We start from the raw sequence: 21,115 nt of genomic DNA on the forward strand, positions 1-21,115 counted from the left end.
AGTTTCTTGCAACTGTTGCCACCACACTTTTTTTTCAGCCATTAAATTGTCATTAATTGGTTAAAGTGAAATTGGTTAATTATTTTCCATCATTAATTTAACCAATCGCAGATATATTAACTGATAAGGCAAAAGATGAAGGACATGGATGTTAGAAAATAACAAATTAGTTGTAGTACGTGGTTGTTCCACCAGGTGGAGACCAGAAGAGGCGTTACTAAGACTACAGGAAGTTCATGTTGGCAAGCAGGAGAGCTTTGTGGGAGATAAGCTAGTGAAGGGGCACCATGGCAAAGACTTCTGTGGCGGTTAATGACTTCTGGCCAGAATTATTGTGGGAGTTTAGCTAGTAAAGGGGCACCATGACAAAGTATTGTGGGAGTTTAGCTAGTAAAGGGGCACCATGACAAAGACTTCTGTGGTGGTTCATGACTTCTGATCAAAGCTCTCAATGCAAAACGATCCACATTCTTGGAAGACAGATGGCTAACAAGTTGAAGCCACTGTAGCGAGGAATAATAGCCGTCCATAAAAAGGGTTGATAGTATGAAAAGTTATCGGCTGTACTTCAATTCTGTAAACAATTAATTGATTATTGATTGAAAATGTTGCAAACTATCCATGAAGTAAGTTATTTCTGTCCATCACTTTCTGCAAAAAAACAACATTTCTTCCACATTTTTTTCTGCAGTACTGATCATTAAAAGGCCATAAATCACACAACTTGAGAGCAAATTCAGTAAACATCAACCAGTTCCAGTAAACTCATCAACAGAAGCATTTTATTGCATTTATGGATATTTTAAGGACCTTTGAGATGCAGATGTGATAGTTTCTTGCTGCTCTGTGCACTCTTACCGGCACTCTATTTTTTACCAAAAAATAAAATAAATCTATGCAAAATACCTCTTAAAATACTCAAACTTCACCTCTATATGCATGATAAGTTTTTTTTAAAGTAAAATGGTGAATTTAACATGTTAAACACTAGTAATATCTCATTTTAGTGACATTCCTCTTTTCTGTCCATCAGTTTCTCCAATAATAACATATTTTCCTGCAGCACTGATCATTAAAAGGGCATAAATCACAAAAAATGAGAGCAAATTGAATAAAACATCAACCAGATCCACTAAACTCAAGCCTTTTTGTTGCATTTCTAGATATTTTAATGATCTTGGGGTTCCATTTTCTTGCTGCTGAACGGCGCCAGAACCTCGTGTCACTCACATCCTTATCTCAACGACGTTTCCTTTCACCGATTTTAAAACCCGCCAACGATTTGCTCCAGACTCTTTCACTGCTGGAACCATGTCATCGTCTCGGGCCTCACATTTAGCGGTTGTCATGTTTGTTTAGTCGGAGAGAATCAGGACTAATTCTGGAGTACAAACAGGTCAGATGGGTTTTATAGAAGCTCCACTTTAGTAATACTCTCCTCTCCCAGATGTTATTTTCTAATTCTGTTAAGGGGTTGAGCTGCTCACCTTCAACCAGCCGTGATGACTCGTCATTTTAGAAGAAAGCCGAGTCATTTATCGGGATCAGACCCAGAAGTTAGAGGCCACTACTATGAGATATTTCTAGTGTTTTACGTGTTAAATTCAGCATTTTACCTAAAATACTTTAAATCATGCCTTTAGAGGTAGAGTTTGAGTATTTTGGCAGCTTATTTTGTGGTTTTCCTTCCTATGCGGCTGCTGCATAGATTTTATTGTTTAAATATATATATTATAGGAATTTCATGTTAATTTTTACTCTTTTACAGAATAAATTCAGCTGATCGTGGCATTTTTGTTGATTTTTAGAGGTAAAGTTTGAGTATTTTTGCAGTATTTTTTGCAGCAACATTGATTTTTTTTGTAAAAATAAACTTTTCTCTTCCTCTTACATATTACATATATTACACGTTACATATTTTTATTTATGGAAGTACATTTTAAGTGATTTAACAGCTTTTTTTATGGTTCTCTTTGCTGTGTGGATTCGGAATTGAAGATAAAATAAACTTTTCTCTTTATTTTCTACTTGTTTACATATCACGTGTAGCATTTTACTACATTTCTGCTGATTTATAGAGATAAATTCTGAACAATTTAGCAAGTTTTTTGTTGTTCTCTTTGCTATTTAGATGCAGTTTTGAAGATACAATAACTTTTCATGTTTATTTTTTACTTTTTTACTTATCACATGCAGCATTTTACTGCATTTGTGTTGAGTTACAGAGGTAAACTTCCAGTGTTTTTGCAATTTTTCTTGTAGTTTTCTTTGCTGTGTGGCTGCATAAGTGAAATTTGTTTTGTGAAAATAAAAAAAGAATACATTTTCTTCTTTATTTTCACTTTTTTGCATATCAGAAGGTGCATTTCAATGCATTTATCTTGATTTATGGAGGTAAATTTGGATTCATTTGGCAGATTTTTTGTGATTCTTTTTGCTATGTAGATGCAGAATTGAAGATAAAATACACTTCAATCTTTATTTTTACTTTTTTGCATATTAAATGCAGCATTTTACTGCATGTGTGTTGATTTATAGAGGTAAATGTTGTGATTTTCATGCTTTTTTGTGTGATTCTCTCTGCTGTGTGGCTTCTGGCCTTGACCGTTGTTTTGTAAATTAAAGCTGAAGTAAACTTTCATCTTTATTTTTACGTGTTTACATACATGCATGCAGAATATTACTGCATTTCTGTTGGTTTATTGAGCTCAAATGCAGGCAATTTAGCAAATTTTTGTTCTTCTCTTTGCTGTTTAGATGCAAAATTGAAGATAAAATACACTTTCATCTATGTTTTTTACTTGTTTACATATTGTATGGAGCATTTTACTGATTTAATTTTGATTTATCTTGGTAAATTTTAAGTTCTTTTACAGTTTTTGTGGTTCTCTTTTCTGTGTGGATGCAGCATTGAAGATAAAATAAACTTTCATCTTTATTTTTTACTTTTTTACATATTAAATGCAGCCTTTTACTGCATGTGCGTTGATTTATAGAGGTAAATTTTGTGATTTTAATGCATTTTTGTGTGATTCTCTCTGCTGTGTGGCTTCTGGTCTTGAAAGTTTTGTAATTTAAAGATGAAATAAATTTTCATCTTTATTTGTACTTTCTTGCAAATTAAATGCAGAATTTTAATGCATTTATCTTTGTTTATAGAGGTTGATTGGGATTAATTTTACATTTTTTGTGGTCCTCTTTCCTATGCTCTTGCAGCATTGAAGAAAAAATAAACTTTCATTTTTATTTTGGATTTTTGACATTATCTGCAGCTTTTTGCTGCGTTTGTGTTGATTTATAGAGGTAAATTTTGCACATTTTTGCTGTTTTCTTTGCTGTTTAGATGCAGAATTGAAGATAAAATAAACTTTCATCTTTATTTTTTACTTTTTTATATGTTAAATGCAACATTTTTCTGCATTTGTACTGATTTATAGAGGTAAACTATGCGACATCTGGAAGTTTTGTTGGGGTTTTCTTTGCTGTTTAGATGAAGAATTGAAGATGAAATAAACTTTCATCTTTATTTTTTACTTTTTTACATGTTAAATGCAGCATTTTACTGCATTTAATTGATTAATTGGGGTGAATTCTAAATAATTAAACATCTTTTTTGTGCTTCTCTGTGCTGCGTTGAGGTTTTTCCTCCACTGACCTCCTTCCTGCTCTGAATACGTTTTATTTTACGTCTCTTAGTGTACCACGTTGAGGACGTACCATGTGTGAAATGTTATTTTTGGATCGAGTGATTGACAGAAAAGGCTTCCTCTCCAGAACAGCTGTCCTCAGAATATTCTCCTCTGACCTGCTGCTGGTCGCTGCCAAGAACACGAAGCCGTTCAGCCGTCTGACAGAAGCCACACATGTCCCGAATACAGAGCGGAAAGTTTTCCAGCGCGAGTAATGAACTTTAAGAACTCGGATCTCTAGCAGGCTCAACCGGCCCGGTGTTTTGTAAAAGTGGATTTCATTTTTAATGAAAGAGAACTGCAAAAAAATCTAAATTTACCTCTATAAATCAAAATAGAGATACCATGAGACTTTTTTAAAGCAAAATTGTATGTTAAATATGTAGAAAAGTATTTTAAAAAATAAAAAATTAAAAGGAAACTTTTTTTTGCCATGCCGCAAGAAAACCACAAAAAACTGTCAAAATACTCAAAATATACATCTGTAAATCAACACAAATGCAGGAAAGAGCTGCATGTAAAAGGAAAAAAGGTAAAAATAAAGATAAAGTGTATTTTATCTTTAGTGCAGCAAGCCATAAAGCAAAGATAACTGCAAAAAAACAGCCAAATTAATCAAAATGTACTGCTATAAATCAACATAAATGCAGTAAAATCTGAATTAACATGTTAAAAAAAGTAAAAATAAAGATTAAAATTGGTTTCAAGCCACACAGCAAAGAGAAACCATGAAAGACCCGTTAAAAAACTCAAACTTTACATCTATAAATGTAAGCAGGAAGGTCATGTAAGACTCTGAAGTAAAATGTTGAATGTAAGAAATAAAGACATAAAAAATGAAGAAAGAAGTTAAACTAACTGAATAATAAGAATGACTGAAATCTCAAGTGGTTTGTGTAAATGTAAAGATAAAACCACTTTCAGCCTGAAGGTGGAAGTTAAAAACTGAGCTGCTGCACTTTAGAATAATCTGGTTTTTACTCCAATCTGTGCAAAATGAAGACATAAGACTCGACTTTAACTCGACTTTCTCACTATTTGTTTTTTTACCTTTTTCCGTTTTACATACAGATGTTTCCTGCATTTACGGTTTATTGATTTATAGAAGTAAAGTTTGAGTATTTTGGCTGTTTTTTTTCACACTTTTTTTACATATTACATGCACAGTTTTAGTTAAAATAGGCTCATGTTGTCTCTATTTTGATTTATAGAGGTACATTTTGATATAGTTGACAGTTTTTTGTGTTTCTCTTTGCTGTATGGGCTGCATGCTGCTGTTTCCTGCATTTATATTGATTTATTGAGGTAGATAAATGAATATTTATTAGTATTTTGGATGTTTTCTGTGCTTCTCTTTGCTTTGTGGCTGTGGCACTGAAGATAAAATAAACTTCCATCTTTATTTTTACCTTTTTACATATTAAATACAACATTTCCTGAGTTTGTGGTGATTTTTAGGGATAAAATTTGTGATTTGACAGATTTTTTGGGTGGTTTTCTTTGCTGTAGGGCTTTATTTTTTACTTTTCTACGCAATTTTTTTACATATTAATAAACAATTTTACCTAAGAACAGTCTCACATTATCTATTTTTTGATTTATAGAGATAAATTTTGATCAATTTGGCAGATTTTTGTGGTTTGTGGCTTGCAGCATGGAAGAACTATTTTTACATATTAAATGCTGCATTTTACCTCGTTTGTGTTTATCTTTAGAGGTATATTTTGATTCATTTTGTGGTTCTCTTTGCTTCGTTGGACATTTCCATTTTTACATATTAAATGCAGTGTTTTCCTGAGTTTATATCGATTTATGGAGTTAAAGTTTTAGTGATTTAGCAGCTTTCATGTCTGCTTTTCTTTTCTGTGCGGCCGCTGCGTTCACAGTTTACTTTTCCTGACCTCATTCCGTCTCTGAGCGTCTAAATCCTGATATTTTACGTCCGTCAGTGTTTCATTGGAGTCGGACGTTTCTGGTAAACTTCCTGATGGATAGGATCGCCGTTCGTTGGACTTTCCTCCTCTAACTCTCGCTGACTGATTCCTAAAACTGCAGCCAATTTGTCTTCTTCCCCGTCTAAGTTCTCCATCTGGTCCGAGTTTCAGCGACAGAAATACTCGTGGAAACGAATCCGTGGAAAAAACGTCGCTTCACACGTCGTTTGTTACAACTTCAGCACAAAACTAGAAGGAATCTGAGGAATCTGTGCTGTAAAATACGACATTAATCCATCAGAATTACATGTTTTTACTCCAGTGCAGCGTGTTTTAATGGACTCTCAGAACATTTTAGTCATCATGCTTACATTTATAGACGTACAGTTTTAGTAATTTAACAGTGTTTTGTGGTTTTTACAGTTTAAATTCAGCTTTTTACTGCATTTATGTTGATTTCTAGACATAAAGTTTTAGTAATTTAACAGTTTTTTGTGGTTTCTCTTTGCTGTGTGGCTTGAAACCAATTTTCATCTTTATTTTTTAAATTTTTTAACACATTAAATTCAGCTTTTAACTGAATTTGTGTTGATTTATGGAGGTAAAGTTTGAGTTTTTGACTGTTTTTTTGTGATTCTCTTGTGGCATGACAGATAAAATAAACTTTTATCTTTATTTTTCTTTTTTACCATCTTAAATGCACAATTTTACTTAAAAATAGTGTCACATTATCTGTATTTTGATTTATAGAGGTAACATTTGAGTATTTTGGCTGTTTTTTGCAGTTCTCTTTGCTTATCGACTGTGGCATTGAAGAGAAAATAAACTTTTATCTTTATTTTTTACATTTTTACACACTTTTTAAGTCTTAAATGCACAGTTTTACTTAAAAGTAGTCTCAATTTATTACTATTTAGATTTTTAGAGGTAAATTTTGATTTATTTGACAGTTTTCTGTGGCTTTCTTTGCTTTATAGGCTGCTGCACTAGACTTTCGTCTTTATTTTTTACTTTTTTACATATTAAACGCAACACTTTGCATAAAATCAGTCTTGTGTTATCTCTATTTTGATATATAGAGGTAAATTTAGATTTTTTTTGGTAGTTTTTTTTGTGGCTTTCTTATGTCTGTGGCTGCAGCATTGACATCCATTTGGAAAAATACAGAAAGAATGAACTTTATTTTTTATTTTTTACTATTTTTACATGTTACATGCAGCTGTTGCCTGCTTTTATGTTGATTTATACAGGTAAATTTAGATTTATTAGGCAGTTGTTTTGTGGTTCTCTTTACTTTATGACTGCTGCACTAAAGGTGAAATATACATTTTTCTTAATTTTTTTCCTTTTTCACTTTTACACGCAGCTGTTTCCTGCATTTATGTTGATTTTTCAACATAAAATTTGAGTATATTGACTGTTTTTTATGCTTTTCTGTGCCGTGTGAATTGCTGCATTGAAATTTGTTTTGTAAATTAAAGATGGAATAAACTTTCATCTTTATTTTCTACTTTTTTTACGTATTAAATGCAGCTGTTTCCTGCATTCCTCATATCAGAAAACTGGTCCTTTTCCAGAATATTCCACTATTTCTCACCCACTTACGGCTTATTTTTCTCAGTCCGTTCCCATAATTCCTTCATGGATCAGCTATATTTGGGTTAAATCCCTTTTCTTTGTGGAAATTTTAACACTTTTTACGTCAGCTCCTGCACGAGCAGCTTAATGATCATGATGATTGGATTTTTCATTAGTTTGGAATAAAACTGAAAGCGTGAGTTTGCCAAAAACAAAAGGAGACAAGATTTGACAAACTACCGTGAGGCTCGGTGGAGTTTTTTTGGGGGAAAGTTGCAGCCGGAGGAGGAGGAAACTCTGCTCGCTCTGTCTTCTTTCTAACCGGGAATGCAGACGCCGGCTGCTCTGTCCTCCAGGTCTGTTTCATAAATAAAGGTGTGCTTGTTGGGTCGGCGCTGGGTGGAGCGAGCTTCAGGAAAACACAACCACACATGTTAATTATTGAGTGGAATAAAACCGGGGGGACACAGTTTTCATTTTTCAACCGTCTGGACTCGTGTTTTTATGGTTTAAAATCTCTATGAAGGCCCCTTTTTGTTAATTACAAGCATGCTTTAGTTGCTTCAGTGTCAAATTTAACATTTATAGCAAAAAAGCAATCACTTTACACTTGTCAGTAGTCATATAAATAATAATTTCACCTCAGAAAGAGCCGAAATTACCAGAAAAAGATACAATACCACATAAAGAGGTGAAACTGTCACAAAAAGACACTCAATCCCCACAAAAACAGCATAATTACCCTGAAGACTCAAACTTGTGACAAAAAACCAGCAAAGTCACCACAAAAAGATGCAAAAATACCTCAGAAAGGGCTGAAGATGGGATTTATTTACTTTCTACATCTGCTCTGATAAACTCTGAAATGTCTGAAGCATGAACAAAACTCACCAAATGTTCTGCTATAAGAGTGAACACAGGAGTCTTCATGCACTAATACTTTTCAAAAATGGCTTGAAAATTGTCCAAAACTGGTCCAAAACTAATTAATATTTGCTAAAAATGACTCAAAATTTGTCCACAATAACTCTAAACTTGTCCAAAATAAACAAAACGAAAAATTTGTTAAAAATTAGTTAGAAATGTGTCCAAATTAGTCCAAAATTACTTGAAAACTGGCTGCAACCCAGAAGTCTTCATGCACTCAAACCTGCCCAGAATGACTTAAAATGAGTCTAAATATTTCAAAATGTGTCCAAAGATCGTCCAGATAGAAAGACTACAGCTACACCCATCTATTACTAAAATCTCATTTTCAAGAAGAAAAACAACACAAAAAGCAGAATTGTAGGTGTCTGTGAGTGTTGTACTGTTGTACATTGGATTATTTTATTGAATAATGTATAATTAAGAATTTACTTGTTTTTAATTTATTCACTACTTTTGTTTTTAATCAGAATACTTAAGATAAACTCAGATTTTGTCTGTAAAATCTTGAAAAATAAAATATTTATCTAAATTATAGTGGAATAAACGTATAAATTGACATAAAACAAACAAGAACAAGTGTTTAAAATCATACCATAAGGACACCAGCTACACTAATCCTTTAATAAAATAAAAATAAACATTTTCTGCAGCTGAAATCCAACCATCTCCCTCTGTGTTGTTCCAGCCAAATCTCCAAAAAGTGCTTTCAGTATAAACACCAGCTTGGATGTAATTTATGACGCCATCAAAAAGAGGCCTTTTCTGCCCATCTGGCTGCGAACCTCCACTGTGCATTCCACTGAAGTGGAGCTGATCCGAGCTCTGTGATAAAACTCAACCGAGTCAAAACAAAAACTCCGCCGACGACTCGAGCTTTGAAGGCCTCCGAGTTGGAAACGGAGCGAAGCGACGGCAAAGCCAGAAACTGCCCGACAGCCGCAGGAGCCTCGGCTTCGGGTTTCCTCATCTGGAAAAGCCACTGTAGCCGACCGAGGGGGAAGCCGGGGAGCAGATTAGAGACGTACAATATCTAGTCAGAGGCTGTCGGAGGCAGCACATGGCAGCAGCAGTCCTTCCTGAGAACACCACAGACCCAGAAAAATGTGCAAAATCACCACAAAAAGGGATGAAGACGCCAGAAAAACAGGAGAGAAAGAGGTGGAATTGTCAGAGAAAGATGCAAAATCAACACAATAGAGGCAAAATGAAGTCAAAAAGGACAGAAATAACTACAAAACAATGCAAAATACCTGCAAAAAGGGCTGCAGTTACCAGAAAAAGTTGCAAAAAACACTACAGAAAGAGGTGTAATTGTCATAGAAAAATGCAAAATCAACACAAAAACAGCAAAATTACCCCAAAGACTCAAAATTGTGACAAAAACCATGCAAATCACCACAAACAACTCAGAAATCACCACAAAAGGGTTGAAGACACCAGAAAAAGATGCAAAAAGAGAAGAGAAAGAGGTGGGATTGTCACAGAAAGATGCAAATCAACACAAAAACAGGCAAAATGACCTCAAAAAGGGCAGAAATGACCACAAAAAGATGCAAAATCCCCATAAAAACAGAGTAAATGACCCCAAAGACTCAAACTTATGACAAAAAATGCATAAAACCATCAGAAAAAGGTCTGAAAATATCACAAAAAGACACAAAATCCTGACTAAAACAGCAAAAACTTTAATTCATGCACAATGCAAAATCATGACAAACAGAAATCACCACAACACGATGCAAAATCACCACAAAAAACATGAAACCACCTCAGAAAGGGTCAAAACTACCACAAAACCGTGCAAAATTGTCACTAAAAGACACAAAATCAATACAAAAGAGGCAAAATTACCACAAAGACTCAAAAATCTCAACAAAAATGTACAAAATCATCACAAAAAGGTCTGAAATTACCAGATAAAGATGCAAAAACACCATAGAAAGAGGTGAAAGTGTCACAAAAAGAGTCTTCATGCACTCACACGTGCCCAAAATAAAAAATAAATTGAAAATGAGTCTAAAAATGACTCAAAATTACTTCAAAATTGTCCACAAGGACTCAAAATGTGTCCAAATGTCATCCAGATTGGCTTGAAAACTCTAAAATGTCTGAACCAAGAACAAAACTCACCAAATGTTCTGCTGTTGGCTGTAAGAGTGAACACAAGAGTCTTGTAATCTTGTCCAAAATGACCTCAAAAATTGTCCAAAATGATTCAAAACTTGTCAACAAATTATCAAAATGCGTTCAAAGTGATTCAAAACGGGTCCAAAATGAATCAAAATGTGTTTATCACACCTTAAAATTAGTCCAAAATGACTCAAAAGTCATAAAAAATTCTTCAAAATGTGTTCAAAGTGACTTAAAATTTGTCCAAATTGACTGTAAACTCTAGCATGTCTGAACAATGAGCGAAGTTCAGCAAACGCTGTGCTTTAATCTGTGCTGTCAATCACAGATTTGGAGAGAGTTTTCTTCCTGAAGGGGGCGGGGCCAACAGTTTGAATTTAAAACCAGGAGTGATAAAGTCATGCTGAAATCAACCATCTTTGTGGTGTTTCAAGCTGAAAAATTCAAGGAAACTTTCTGAAAGACTTTGAATAATTTTTTAAAAAGATGTCGAACAATATGGGACCTTTGAATGTTGAGTTAGTTGTTGGTTGTTGGAGTTTTTAAACTTCTCCCACTTCCTGTGAAAATGACGCTAACAGAGTGGTGAGGAGGAACCACAATGATAACAGGCGTTCAGCACAAGCAGGCATTAAACCAGACCAATAAACGGAAAGATCCTAAAACGCTCCATTAAACCGAGGAAAGTGAGAATCCTCTGTGGGTTTTAGGACTTTAAGTGACACTTTTCACATTTCACAGTGATTTGATTCACTGTTAAAGCAGAAGGGTTGATTTTAGGAGCTTTGAGTTCGCTGGTTTGAACATTTAAAGCTCTCAGAACTTCATCAGTGCAGCAGATAGATGCATGATGTTTAGGAGGAAAAACATCTGAGTTCTGTTGTGGAGAATCTAAAGACCAAATCAGTTTTTGTCTTCGGACAATTTTATTTACCGCAAAAACAGGCAACATTGCCCCAAAGACTTAAACTTGTGACAAAAATCTGTGCAAAATCAGCACAAACAGAGCAGAAATTACTGCAAAAAGATGCAATTTCATCACAGAAAGACCTAAAAATTTTCAAAAGAAGACAAAATAGACACAAAAGAGGAAAAATTACCACAAAGACTCAAAAAAGGCAACAAATCACCACAAAAAGGACCAAAATCATCATAAAACTGGCAAAATAAACACAAAAACAAGTGGAATTACCCCAAAAGAGGTGAAATTGTAACAAAAAACACAGTCAACACATAAGTGGCAGAAGTCCTAAATATCCACAAAAAAACTGCACAATTACCATTAAAAAAGGCTGAATTTACCAAAAAGGACACAAAATCAACACAAAAGTGGCAAAATTACCTCGAAAGATGCAAAATTACCTCAAAAAGGGCCAAAATTGCCACAAAAATATACACAATCAATGCAAGAAGAGGCAAAATTACCCTAAAGATTCAAAATCGCCACTAAAAAGCAACAAAATTACCACAAAAAGGGCTGAAGTTACCACAAAAAGACACAAAATCAACCCAAAAGAGGCCAGAATTACCACAAAAAGAGGTGAAATTGTCACAAGAGATAAAATCACCACAAAAAGGACAGAAATGACCATAAAAATGGCCAAAATTGCTACGTAAAGATATGAATCACAAAAAGTTGCAAAGTGAGCACAAAAAGAGGTGAAATTGCCACAAAAACACAAAGAATTAAATAAAAAGAGACAAAATTACCACAAAGACTCAAAAATCTCCACAAAAAATGCACAAAAACAACACAAAAAGATGCAAAACATACCACAGAAAGAGGCAAAATTGCCCCAAAATGACACAAAATCAACACAAAAGAGGTAAAATTACCCCAAAGACTCAAACTCGCCACATGAAATAGCAAAATCACCACAAAAAGGGCTGAAATTGTCACAAGAAGGTGCAAAATCACCACAAAAGGTGCAAAGTCACAACAAAAGGGTGAAATTACCACAAAAAAGATGCAAAAATACCACAAAAATGTCTGAAATTACCACAAAAAGATGCAAAATTACCAAAAAAACGGTGACATTATCAGAAAAAGATGGAAAATCACCACAAAAATAGGTGAAAGGATGCAAAAATGCATCATAAAGGGGTAGAATTACCACAAAAAAGATGCAAAATCACACAAAAAGGTGCAAAATCACAACAAAAAGAGGTGAAATCACCACAAAAAGGGCCGAAATGACCACAAAAAGATGCAAAATCACCACAAAAATAGGTGAAAGGATGCAAAAATGCATCATAAAGGGGTAGAATTACCACAAAAAAGATGCAAAATCACGCAAAAAGGTGCAAAATCACAACAAAAAGAGGTGAAATCACCACAAAAAGGGCCGAAATGACCACAAAAAGATGCAAAAATACCACAAAAAGGTCGGAAATTATCTCAAAAGGATGCAAAAATACCTGAAGAAGATGCAAAATTACCACAAAAATATGCAAAAACTCCACTAAAAAGGACCAGAATTACCACAAGGGGTTTTTTCATTTTCATCCACTGCATTAAACAACAGGACAGAATCCTGGTAGGTGCCGTTAGAACAGTACCGTCTCTAAACATTCACACTGAGCGTCACATTTCACACTTTCAGACACTTTAAGGCTAAATTATCCACCTCCTGGAGCTTCAGTCCTGCTTAGGATGGAGGTTGTTTGGAGGAGGAGGAGCTGCTAACATCTCCAGGTACTCCAGCGTCTCCTCCTCCTCCAGTAAATGTCCTTAGCAGCTGTTGAAGCCGCTGGAGAGGAGCTGCATGGAAAAAGGAGGCGAGCCAGCTGGGTGGGGAGCTTTTTCCACTTCTGTCTGTCTGATGGAGACACGCTGGTTTCCTCACGGCCACTCGTTCGTCTTCGTGTCAGCAGATCATGCAGATTTAGAAGAGCAGGAGGCAGAAAGGAACTTTAGGAGTTTTGGCTTTGTTTGAAAGCAAACATAAAATCTGCCTTAGTGTTAGTCACTTCCATTCTAGTTCTCAAAAACATCCCAAAAAGACTAAATCAACATTAAATGATGCAAAATTACCACAAAAAGATGCAAAATCACCACAGGAAGACATGAAATTGCCACAAAAAACACAAAAATTAAATTATTTCAGAAAGGGCCAAATTTTCCACAAAAAGATGCAAAATCAACACAAAAAGGGATAAATTTACCCCAAAGACTAAAATTCACCACAAAAATCAGCACAAAAGGGGCTGTAATGACCACAATAATATACAAAAACACCACAGAAACAGGCAAAATTACCCCAAAGACTCAAACTTGTGACAAAAAAACATTCAAAATCACCACAAAAAAAGTGAAATTGCCACAAATAACACAAAAATTAACACAAAAGAGGCTAAATTAAATCAAAAAGGGCCAAATTTTCCACAAAAAGATACAAAATCAACACACAATGATGCAAAATCGCCACAAAAAGATGTTCAATTACCACAGAGGTGAAATTACCACAGACACAGTCAACACAAAAAGATGTAAAATCACCACAAAAAAGGTGAAATTGCCACAAAAGACACAAAACTAATACAAAACAGGCAAAATTACCTTAAAGACTCACGACAAAAAAAAATTACAAAATCACCACACAATGATGCAAAATCAACACAGAGGAGAAATTACAACAAAAAGACTCAAATTTACCACAAAAAGATGCAAAATCATCACAAAGAGACAAAACTACCACAAAGATTCAAACTCAACACAAAAAGATATAAAATTACCACAAAAAGATGCAAAATTACTACAAAAACATGCAAAATTACCACAAAAAGGCATAAAATGAACACAAAAGACACAAAGTTACCACAAAAAGTGGTGAAATTACCACAAAAAGACACAAAATCAACACAAAATGATACAAAATTATCACCAAAAAGGGTGGCATTATCACAAAGACATGAAATCATCACAAAAAGATGCAAAATCACCACACACAAAGGTGAGATTGCCACAAAGAAGACATGAAATTAAACAAAAGAACCAAAATTACCTCAAAGACTCAAACTCACAACAAAAACGTCTGAAATTACCACAAAAAGTCAGAATGAACACAGAAAGATATAAAATGACCACGTGTCATTAATGTCCTGCCAGTATCTCCTGTTAAATTCACCTGCTGCTGAGGATTTATGTGTTAAAAAAAACACAGAATATCTCCTGACATGATAAAATTCTTCCTAACAGACCAGTTGTTTGACTACCAGCAGCTCAGGGTCAAATCATCAGCAGATTATTTCCTGTCAGACGAACAACAAACCCATCAGCAGCAGCTTCCTGTTCACATTATTTCCTGTAACATCTCTAAATGTAAATGACATCCCTGCATGTCCTCCTTCAGAACGGTTCTTGTGGGACTCCTCGCTGCTCATCCCCACCGCCGACTACCAGCAGGTCCTGGAGGACGACGAGGCGGCTCTGGCCTGGCTTCTGGCTCTGAGGAGGGTCGGCATCGTCTCCCTGAAGGGGGCGCCGGCTGAGAGGGGCCAGGTGTCCCGGCTGGCCCAGAAGATCGGGTATCTCCGGCTGACGTTCTACGGGTGAGAGGCTGGGATGGTCGATAACCCCACTAAATCCAGAACTGGACAATTTACTGCTGGTAGTTTAGCTGGAGCTGAGAACAGCAGCATAATTAGCAAAATACTAGACAGAAAAAAGACATTTATTGACACGGATTTACCCAGAGAAAAATTACCTTAACCCTCCTGTTGTCCTCATTTACTGGCACCAAAAAATATTGTTTCCTTGTTTGAAAAAAATCCAAAAATTCAGCAAAAAAAAATTTCCCCAAATTTCTGAAAAGTTGCAAAACCTTCAGGAAGAAAATTCCAATAATTCCTTGAAAGTTTCCCTTAAAAGTTTTTTTTTTAAATCCCCCAAATTTGGCAAGAAAATTCTTGTAAATATTTTCAAAAAATGAGTAAAAATCTTCCCAAAAAAATCCTGAAAATATCTAAAGTGATTCCATATATATCAGTAAAACTTCTAATATTTTCTTAAGAACATTCACATAAAAATTTTTTTGATTTTTTTGTGAATGTTCTTAAGAAACATTTTTAACATTTCTTCTTTTTCCACCAAAAAATGTTCAAACATTTCCCAAAAATGTAGAAAATGTGGACATCAGAAGTTTCACTGTGAAAATATATTTTTTTTCCACATTTTCAAACTTTAAAACAGGTCAGTTTGACCCACAGGACGACACGAGGGTTAAAGACTCAAACTCACCACAAAAAAACTACAAAATCACCACCAAAACAGACAAAATCAATACATAATTATGCAACATTACCACAAGAAGATGCTAAATCACCACAAAAAAACACTAAATCAACATATATAGACACGAAATTACCACAAAAAGATGTAATCAAGAAAAAGTGTTTACAACTCGAGTGTTTGAGGAAAATACATCCAAAATGTGTTCCAGTTTTCATGACTCTACAAACATTTGGCCGTTCAGTGCACCTTAAGGGACAAAAAAGCCCCCCAAAAAGTGATGAAACCATTTGAAAAGATGATATTTAATCGATTTGTCCAATACATAAGTGAGGACTACTTTGGTTTTCTGCATAAACAGACTGAAATCAGTGATACTATTCATAACTAATAAACCAATGAGTCAGAAAACAGTGAAAAAAAAACAGTCAACTCTTTAGATTGTTTGATTGATTTTCTGGTTTAACATCCAGAAATCAAGTTTTTTTTTAATTAAAGTAATGCATTGTTATGGTGTAACTGATGAATCCAGAAGTCTATTAAATATCAGAAAACTGTGAAAAAGGTCTGTGGAGGTTCCCAGATTTCTAGATTTGTCCAGCAATCCAGTATTCAAAGATGCTTTAAGTCCGATTCAGTTGATTTGCCTCGAAAAAGCTCATTTCTGTCTATCCGAGGTAGATATTTAGTAGGTTTTTGTCTCTAAAAACAATCAATTCCTGCCTGTAAATGAGTCCGATTTAACTCTAGAAAGTGTAATTCAGTGATAAACAGACTGAAATCAGTGATTCTGTTAATAACTGATGGATCCATGAGGCTATTTAATGTCAGAAAATAGTGAAAAAGACCCATCACGTCTTTAGATTGCTTGATTTTCTGGTTTAATATCCAGAAATCAATTTTTTTTTATTATATTAGTGTGTCACTATGGTGTTTTTTATCTGTTGGAAGAAGCAAAATTAGCATTTAACACCACGACTGAGTGTTTCTTTATGAGTTTTTTGAGGTTAAATCAACCAGAGCTGGACTTTAAACCAAAAAAACCCAGTTTGGATGAAGTTTCCATCTGGATTGTTTGAGGAAAGTCCGTCCACCAGTCGATTATCTGCAGCTTGGAAGCTCAGCGAGCATTGAGTTCATCACTTTGACTTATTGCTGACGGAGAAAACGACCCAGAACTGCTCCAGATAGGTTCTTTTTCTAAGCCAGAGGAATTACCTGGTGCAGTCAGTCAGAACAGAGGTCTGGAGCTTTTCCACTGGAGCCATCTAGACGGAGAAGAGAAGTCCACCTCATTAAGGCTTCCAGTGCTGCTGCATCTCAATGAAGGATCTGATGGGTTTCCCCCTCAGGGATCCTCTCAGCTCCATCCTTCTTCCTCCTCGCCGTCTAGTTGCAGCCGCTGATCTTCTGAAGGTTAATTAATGAATGTTATCTTTGTCTTCAGGCACACGTGGCAGGTCCAGGACAAACCCATGGCCAACAACGTGGCCTACACCTCCGGGAAGCTCAGCCAGCACACCGACTACCCGGCTCTACACTTCGCACCCGGAGTGAGTCAGATGTGAAGTTATTTAGATGAATAAATGAACTAAAACTGTTCATGAATCCACTTATATTTTAGAAAATATGTCCAAAAATCACTGTTAAAGGTGATAGTTGCTCATGTTTTCCAGCAGATAACAGATTTTTCTGCATAAACAGACCGAAATCAGTGATTCTGTTCATAACTGATGAAATCATGTGTTTAATATCCACAAATGTGCCTTTTTCTTACCAAAGTAATGTGTGATGGTTGTGTTTTTTTATCTGCTGGAAGATTCAAAATTAGCACTTAGTGTTATTATCTAAATATTTAATATAAAAAGGCTCTTTGTTGACATGTTTTTACCCAGAGAATCTAGAAAAAGCATCTGAGATGTTTCAATAAAGTTTACAACTCAAGTGTTTGAGGAAAATACGTCCAATAAGTCCAAAAATCACTGATAAAGGTGATATTTACTCATGTTTTCCAGCAGATAAATGCGATTTTTCTGCATAAACAGACAGAAATCAGTGATTCTGTTCATAACTGATGAATCCATGAATCTTTTAAATGTCAGAAAATAGTGAAAAAGACCAGTCAAAGTTCTCAAAGCTGTTTGTAGATTGTATCTGACCAGCAATCCAATATAATAATGTTTGATTATTGCATTTTTATCTGCTGGAAGATGCATCATGAGCAAAATTAGCATTGAGCACCACCACTGAGTGTTTCTTTTTAGACTTTTTAGGCTTTAAATCAACCGGAAATGGACTTTAAGCAACAAACCAGAAGACTTTTTGAGGAAAATACATCCATAAAATGTCCAGTGTTCATGAATCCACACACATTTAGACATTTCGTGAACTTTAAGGGACAAAAAGCAACAAAAATCCCTCATTTTTACCAGTTTAAAGTGTGATTTTTGTGCTAAAAGCGACCCGTCTTTGCTGCTGCAGGTCCAGTTCCTGCACTGCATCAACCAGGCGGTGGAAGGAGGTGAGAGCGAGGCAGTGGACGGCTTCCACATGGCCCAGCTGCTGCAGAGAGAAGACCCCGAGGCCTTCAGGACACTCAGCTCGCTGCTCGTCGACTTCACCGACACCGGAGCCGACTACTGCGACTTCAGGCTGCAGAGCAAGAACCACATCATCGAGTGAGTCCAGATCACATTTAGGTTTTATTTACTGCATCTGTGTGGAGGGAAGATGTTCAAAAACACAACAGGATGCTGGTGTGTGATTAGAAATGACACACTGCCATCTGCTGGTCACATTTATTACATCCTGAAACACCTCAACATGATAATTTCAGACGTTTAGTTGTGTCTAACGTTCATTTATACACATTAATTTAGTCATGTGGTTCAAATTAAGGAGAAAAAACCCATGAAACCACTTGTAAAGGTGATATTTACTCATGTTTTTCAGTACCAAAATGAAAAAATTAAATGTTTTCTGCATAAACAGACTGAAATCAATGATTCTGTTCATAACTGATGAATTCATGAGTCTAATATCCACAAGTCTTTATTTTTTTAACTAAGTTAATGTGTGATTATTGTGTTTTTATCTGCTGGAAGATGCATCATGAGCAAAATTAGAAGTTAACACCACGACTGATTTTTTTTTTTTGAAACAAAAAGATGAGTTTTTAGCAGTTAAATCAACCAGAGATGGACTTTAAGCAAAACTAATACTAATAATTTGATGAATTTTAGCCAGAGCCGAGCCCAGCAGCCTTATCAGCAAAATATTAAATAGAAAAGGTCTCTTTATTGACATGGATTTACCCAGAGAATCTGAAAAAACTCAAGTGTTTGAGGAAAATACGTCCAAAATGGGTCCAGTGTTCAAGAATCCACAGACATTTGGCTGTTTAGGGAACTTTAAGGGACAAAAAGTCCCAAAAAAGTGGTGAAATCACTTATAAAGGTGACATTTGCTCACATTTTCCAGTAGCTAAATGAGGTTTTTCTGCATAAACAGGAACAGAAATCAGTGATTCTGTTCATAACTGATGAATCCATGAGTCTATAAAATGTTAGAAAATAGTGAAAAAGACCCATCAAGTCTTTAGATTGTTTGATTTCCAGTTTAATATCCAGAAATCGAGTTTTTTTTCACCAAGTTAATGTGTGATTGTTGTGTTTTTTTATCTGCTGGAAGATGCATCATGAACAAAATTAGAAGTTAACACCACGACTGTGTTTATTTTTTGAGTTTTTAGGGTTTAAAGAAACCACAAATTGACTTTTTTCTTTCATTTTTTATGATTTAAGGCATTATTAGTTTACATTTACTTTATTACTCTGTTCTTCTTCATGATTGTTGTGTTTCCAGAGATGCAGGTTGAAATGATTGACTGTCAGCGTGGTTTCTAGGTCTAGGACTTCCAGTTTCAGCTCTAGAACTTCTATTCTACTTCCTGTCAGTTCGACTGTACTTCCTGTCAGTTTGACTGTACTTCCTGTCAGTTTGACTCTACTTCCTGTCAGTTTGATTCTACTTCCTGTCGGTTTGACTCTACTTCCTGTCGGTTTGACTCTACTTCCTGTCAGTTTGACTTACGTTTACTTTATTACTCTCTTCCTTTTCATGGTTGTTGTGTTTCCAGAGATGCAGGATGAAATGATTGACTGTTAGCGTGGTTTCTAGGTCTAGGACTTCCAGTTTCAGCTCTAGAACTTCTACTTCCTGTCAGTTTGATTCTACTTCCTGTCAGTTAGACTCTACTTCCTGTCAGTTTGACTCTACTTCCTGTCAGTTTGATTCTACTTCCTGTCGGTTTGACTCTACTTCCTGTCGGTTTGATTCTGCTTCCTGTCAGTTAGACTCTACTTCCTGTCAGTTTGACTTACGTTTACTTTATTACTCTCTTCCTTTTCATGGTTGTTGTGTTTCCAGAGATGCAGGTTGAAATGACTGACTGTTAGCTTGGTTTCTAGGTCTAGGACTTCCAGTTTCAGCTCTAGAACTTCTACTTCTTGTCAGTTTGACTCTACTTCCTGTCAGTTTGATTCTACTTCCTGTCGGTTTGACTCTACTTCCTGTCAATTTGACTTACGTTTACTTTATTACTCTCTTCCTTTTCATGGTTGTTGTGTTTCCAGAGATGCAGGTTAAAATGATTGACTGTCAGCGTGGTTTCTAGGACTAGGACTTCCAGTTTCAGCTCTAGAACTTCTACTTCCTGTCAGTTTGATTCTACTTCCTGTCAGTTTGACATCTTTCCATCTCCTCTCTGCTCAGCGTTGATGCCGAGGGCCGAGTCGTCAGGATAAACTACAACAACGCCACCAGAGACTCAGTCCTGGACCTCCCTCTACACCAGGTCCAGCCATTCTACAGAGCACTCAGGTCCTACGTGGACATCATGAACCGACCGGAGAACGTGGTGACCTACAGGATGGAACCAGGTCAGTGGAACCCTAAAGGCTCCAGCATATCTTCATTTTATCTTTAGCTTTGTCCGACAAAGTTAAAGTAGAATGCCTGAGAGGACTAAACTATGACGTTTTTGTCACATTTTGGACGACATACTAAACTATGACGTTTTTGTCACATTTTGGACGACATACTAACATATGACGTTTTTGTCACATTTTGGACGACATACTAACCTATGACGTTTTTGTCACATTTTGGACGACATACTAAACTATGACGTTTTTGTCACATTTTGGACGACATACTAAAGTATGACGTTTTTGTCACATTTTGGACGACATACTAAAGTATGACATTTTTGTCACATTTTGGACGACATACTAACATATGACGTTTTTGTCACATTTTGGACGACATACTAACCTATGACGTTTTTGTCACATTTTGGACGACACACTAACATATGACGTTTTTGTCACATTTTGGACGACATACTAAACTATGACGATTTCGTCACATTTTGGACGACATACTAAACTATGACGTTTTTGTCACATTTTGGACGACATACTAACCTATGACGTTTTTGTCACATTTTGGACGACATACTAACCTATGACGTTTTTGTCACATTTTGGACAACATACTAAAGTATGACGTTTTTGTCAAATTTTGGACGACATACTAACCTATGACGTTTTTGTCACATTTTG

At 35.5% G+C, this 21,115-nt stretch overlaps 1 protein-coding gene across 7 annotated transcripts in view; it reads left to right on the forward strand.

Moving 5' to 3' along the window:
• The window catches only part of bbox1 (butyrobetaine (gamma), 2-oxoglutarate dioxygenase (gamma-butyrobetaine hydroxylase) 1), a 59,212-nt gene extending 38,703 nt beyond the window's left edge, over positions 1–20,509 (forward strand). For 6 of the 7 annotated variants that reach the window (XM_055009683.1, XM_055009676.1, XM_055009680.1 and 3 more), the window contains 4 exons: positions 14,614–14,812; positions 16,939–17,044; positions 17,973–18,169; positions 20,265–20,509. In XM_055009683.1, coding sequence (XP_054865658.1) covers positions 14,614–14,812; positions 16,939–17,044; positions 17,973–18,169; positions 20,265–20,478 — 716 coding nt within the window. In that variant the 3' untranslated portion in view covers positions 20,479–20,509. Of the gene's footprint in view, positions 1–14,613; positions 14,813–16,938; positions 17,045–17,972; positions 18,174–20,264 lie in introns of those variants that run through there. The other variant, XM_055009690.1, reaches the window with a different exon arrangement.
• The last annotated feature ends 606 nt before the right edge of the window (positions 20,510–21,115 follow it).

This window comes from Amphiprion ocellaris, chromosome 1 (genome assembly GCF_022539595.1).
Source record: "Amphiprion ocellaris isolate individual 3 ecotype Okinawa chromosome 1, ASM2253959v1, whole genome shotgun sequence".
NCBI classification, from domain to species: domain Eukaryota; kingdom Metazoa; phylum Chordata; class Actinopteri; family Pomacentridae; genus Amphiprion; species Amphiprion ocellaris.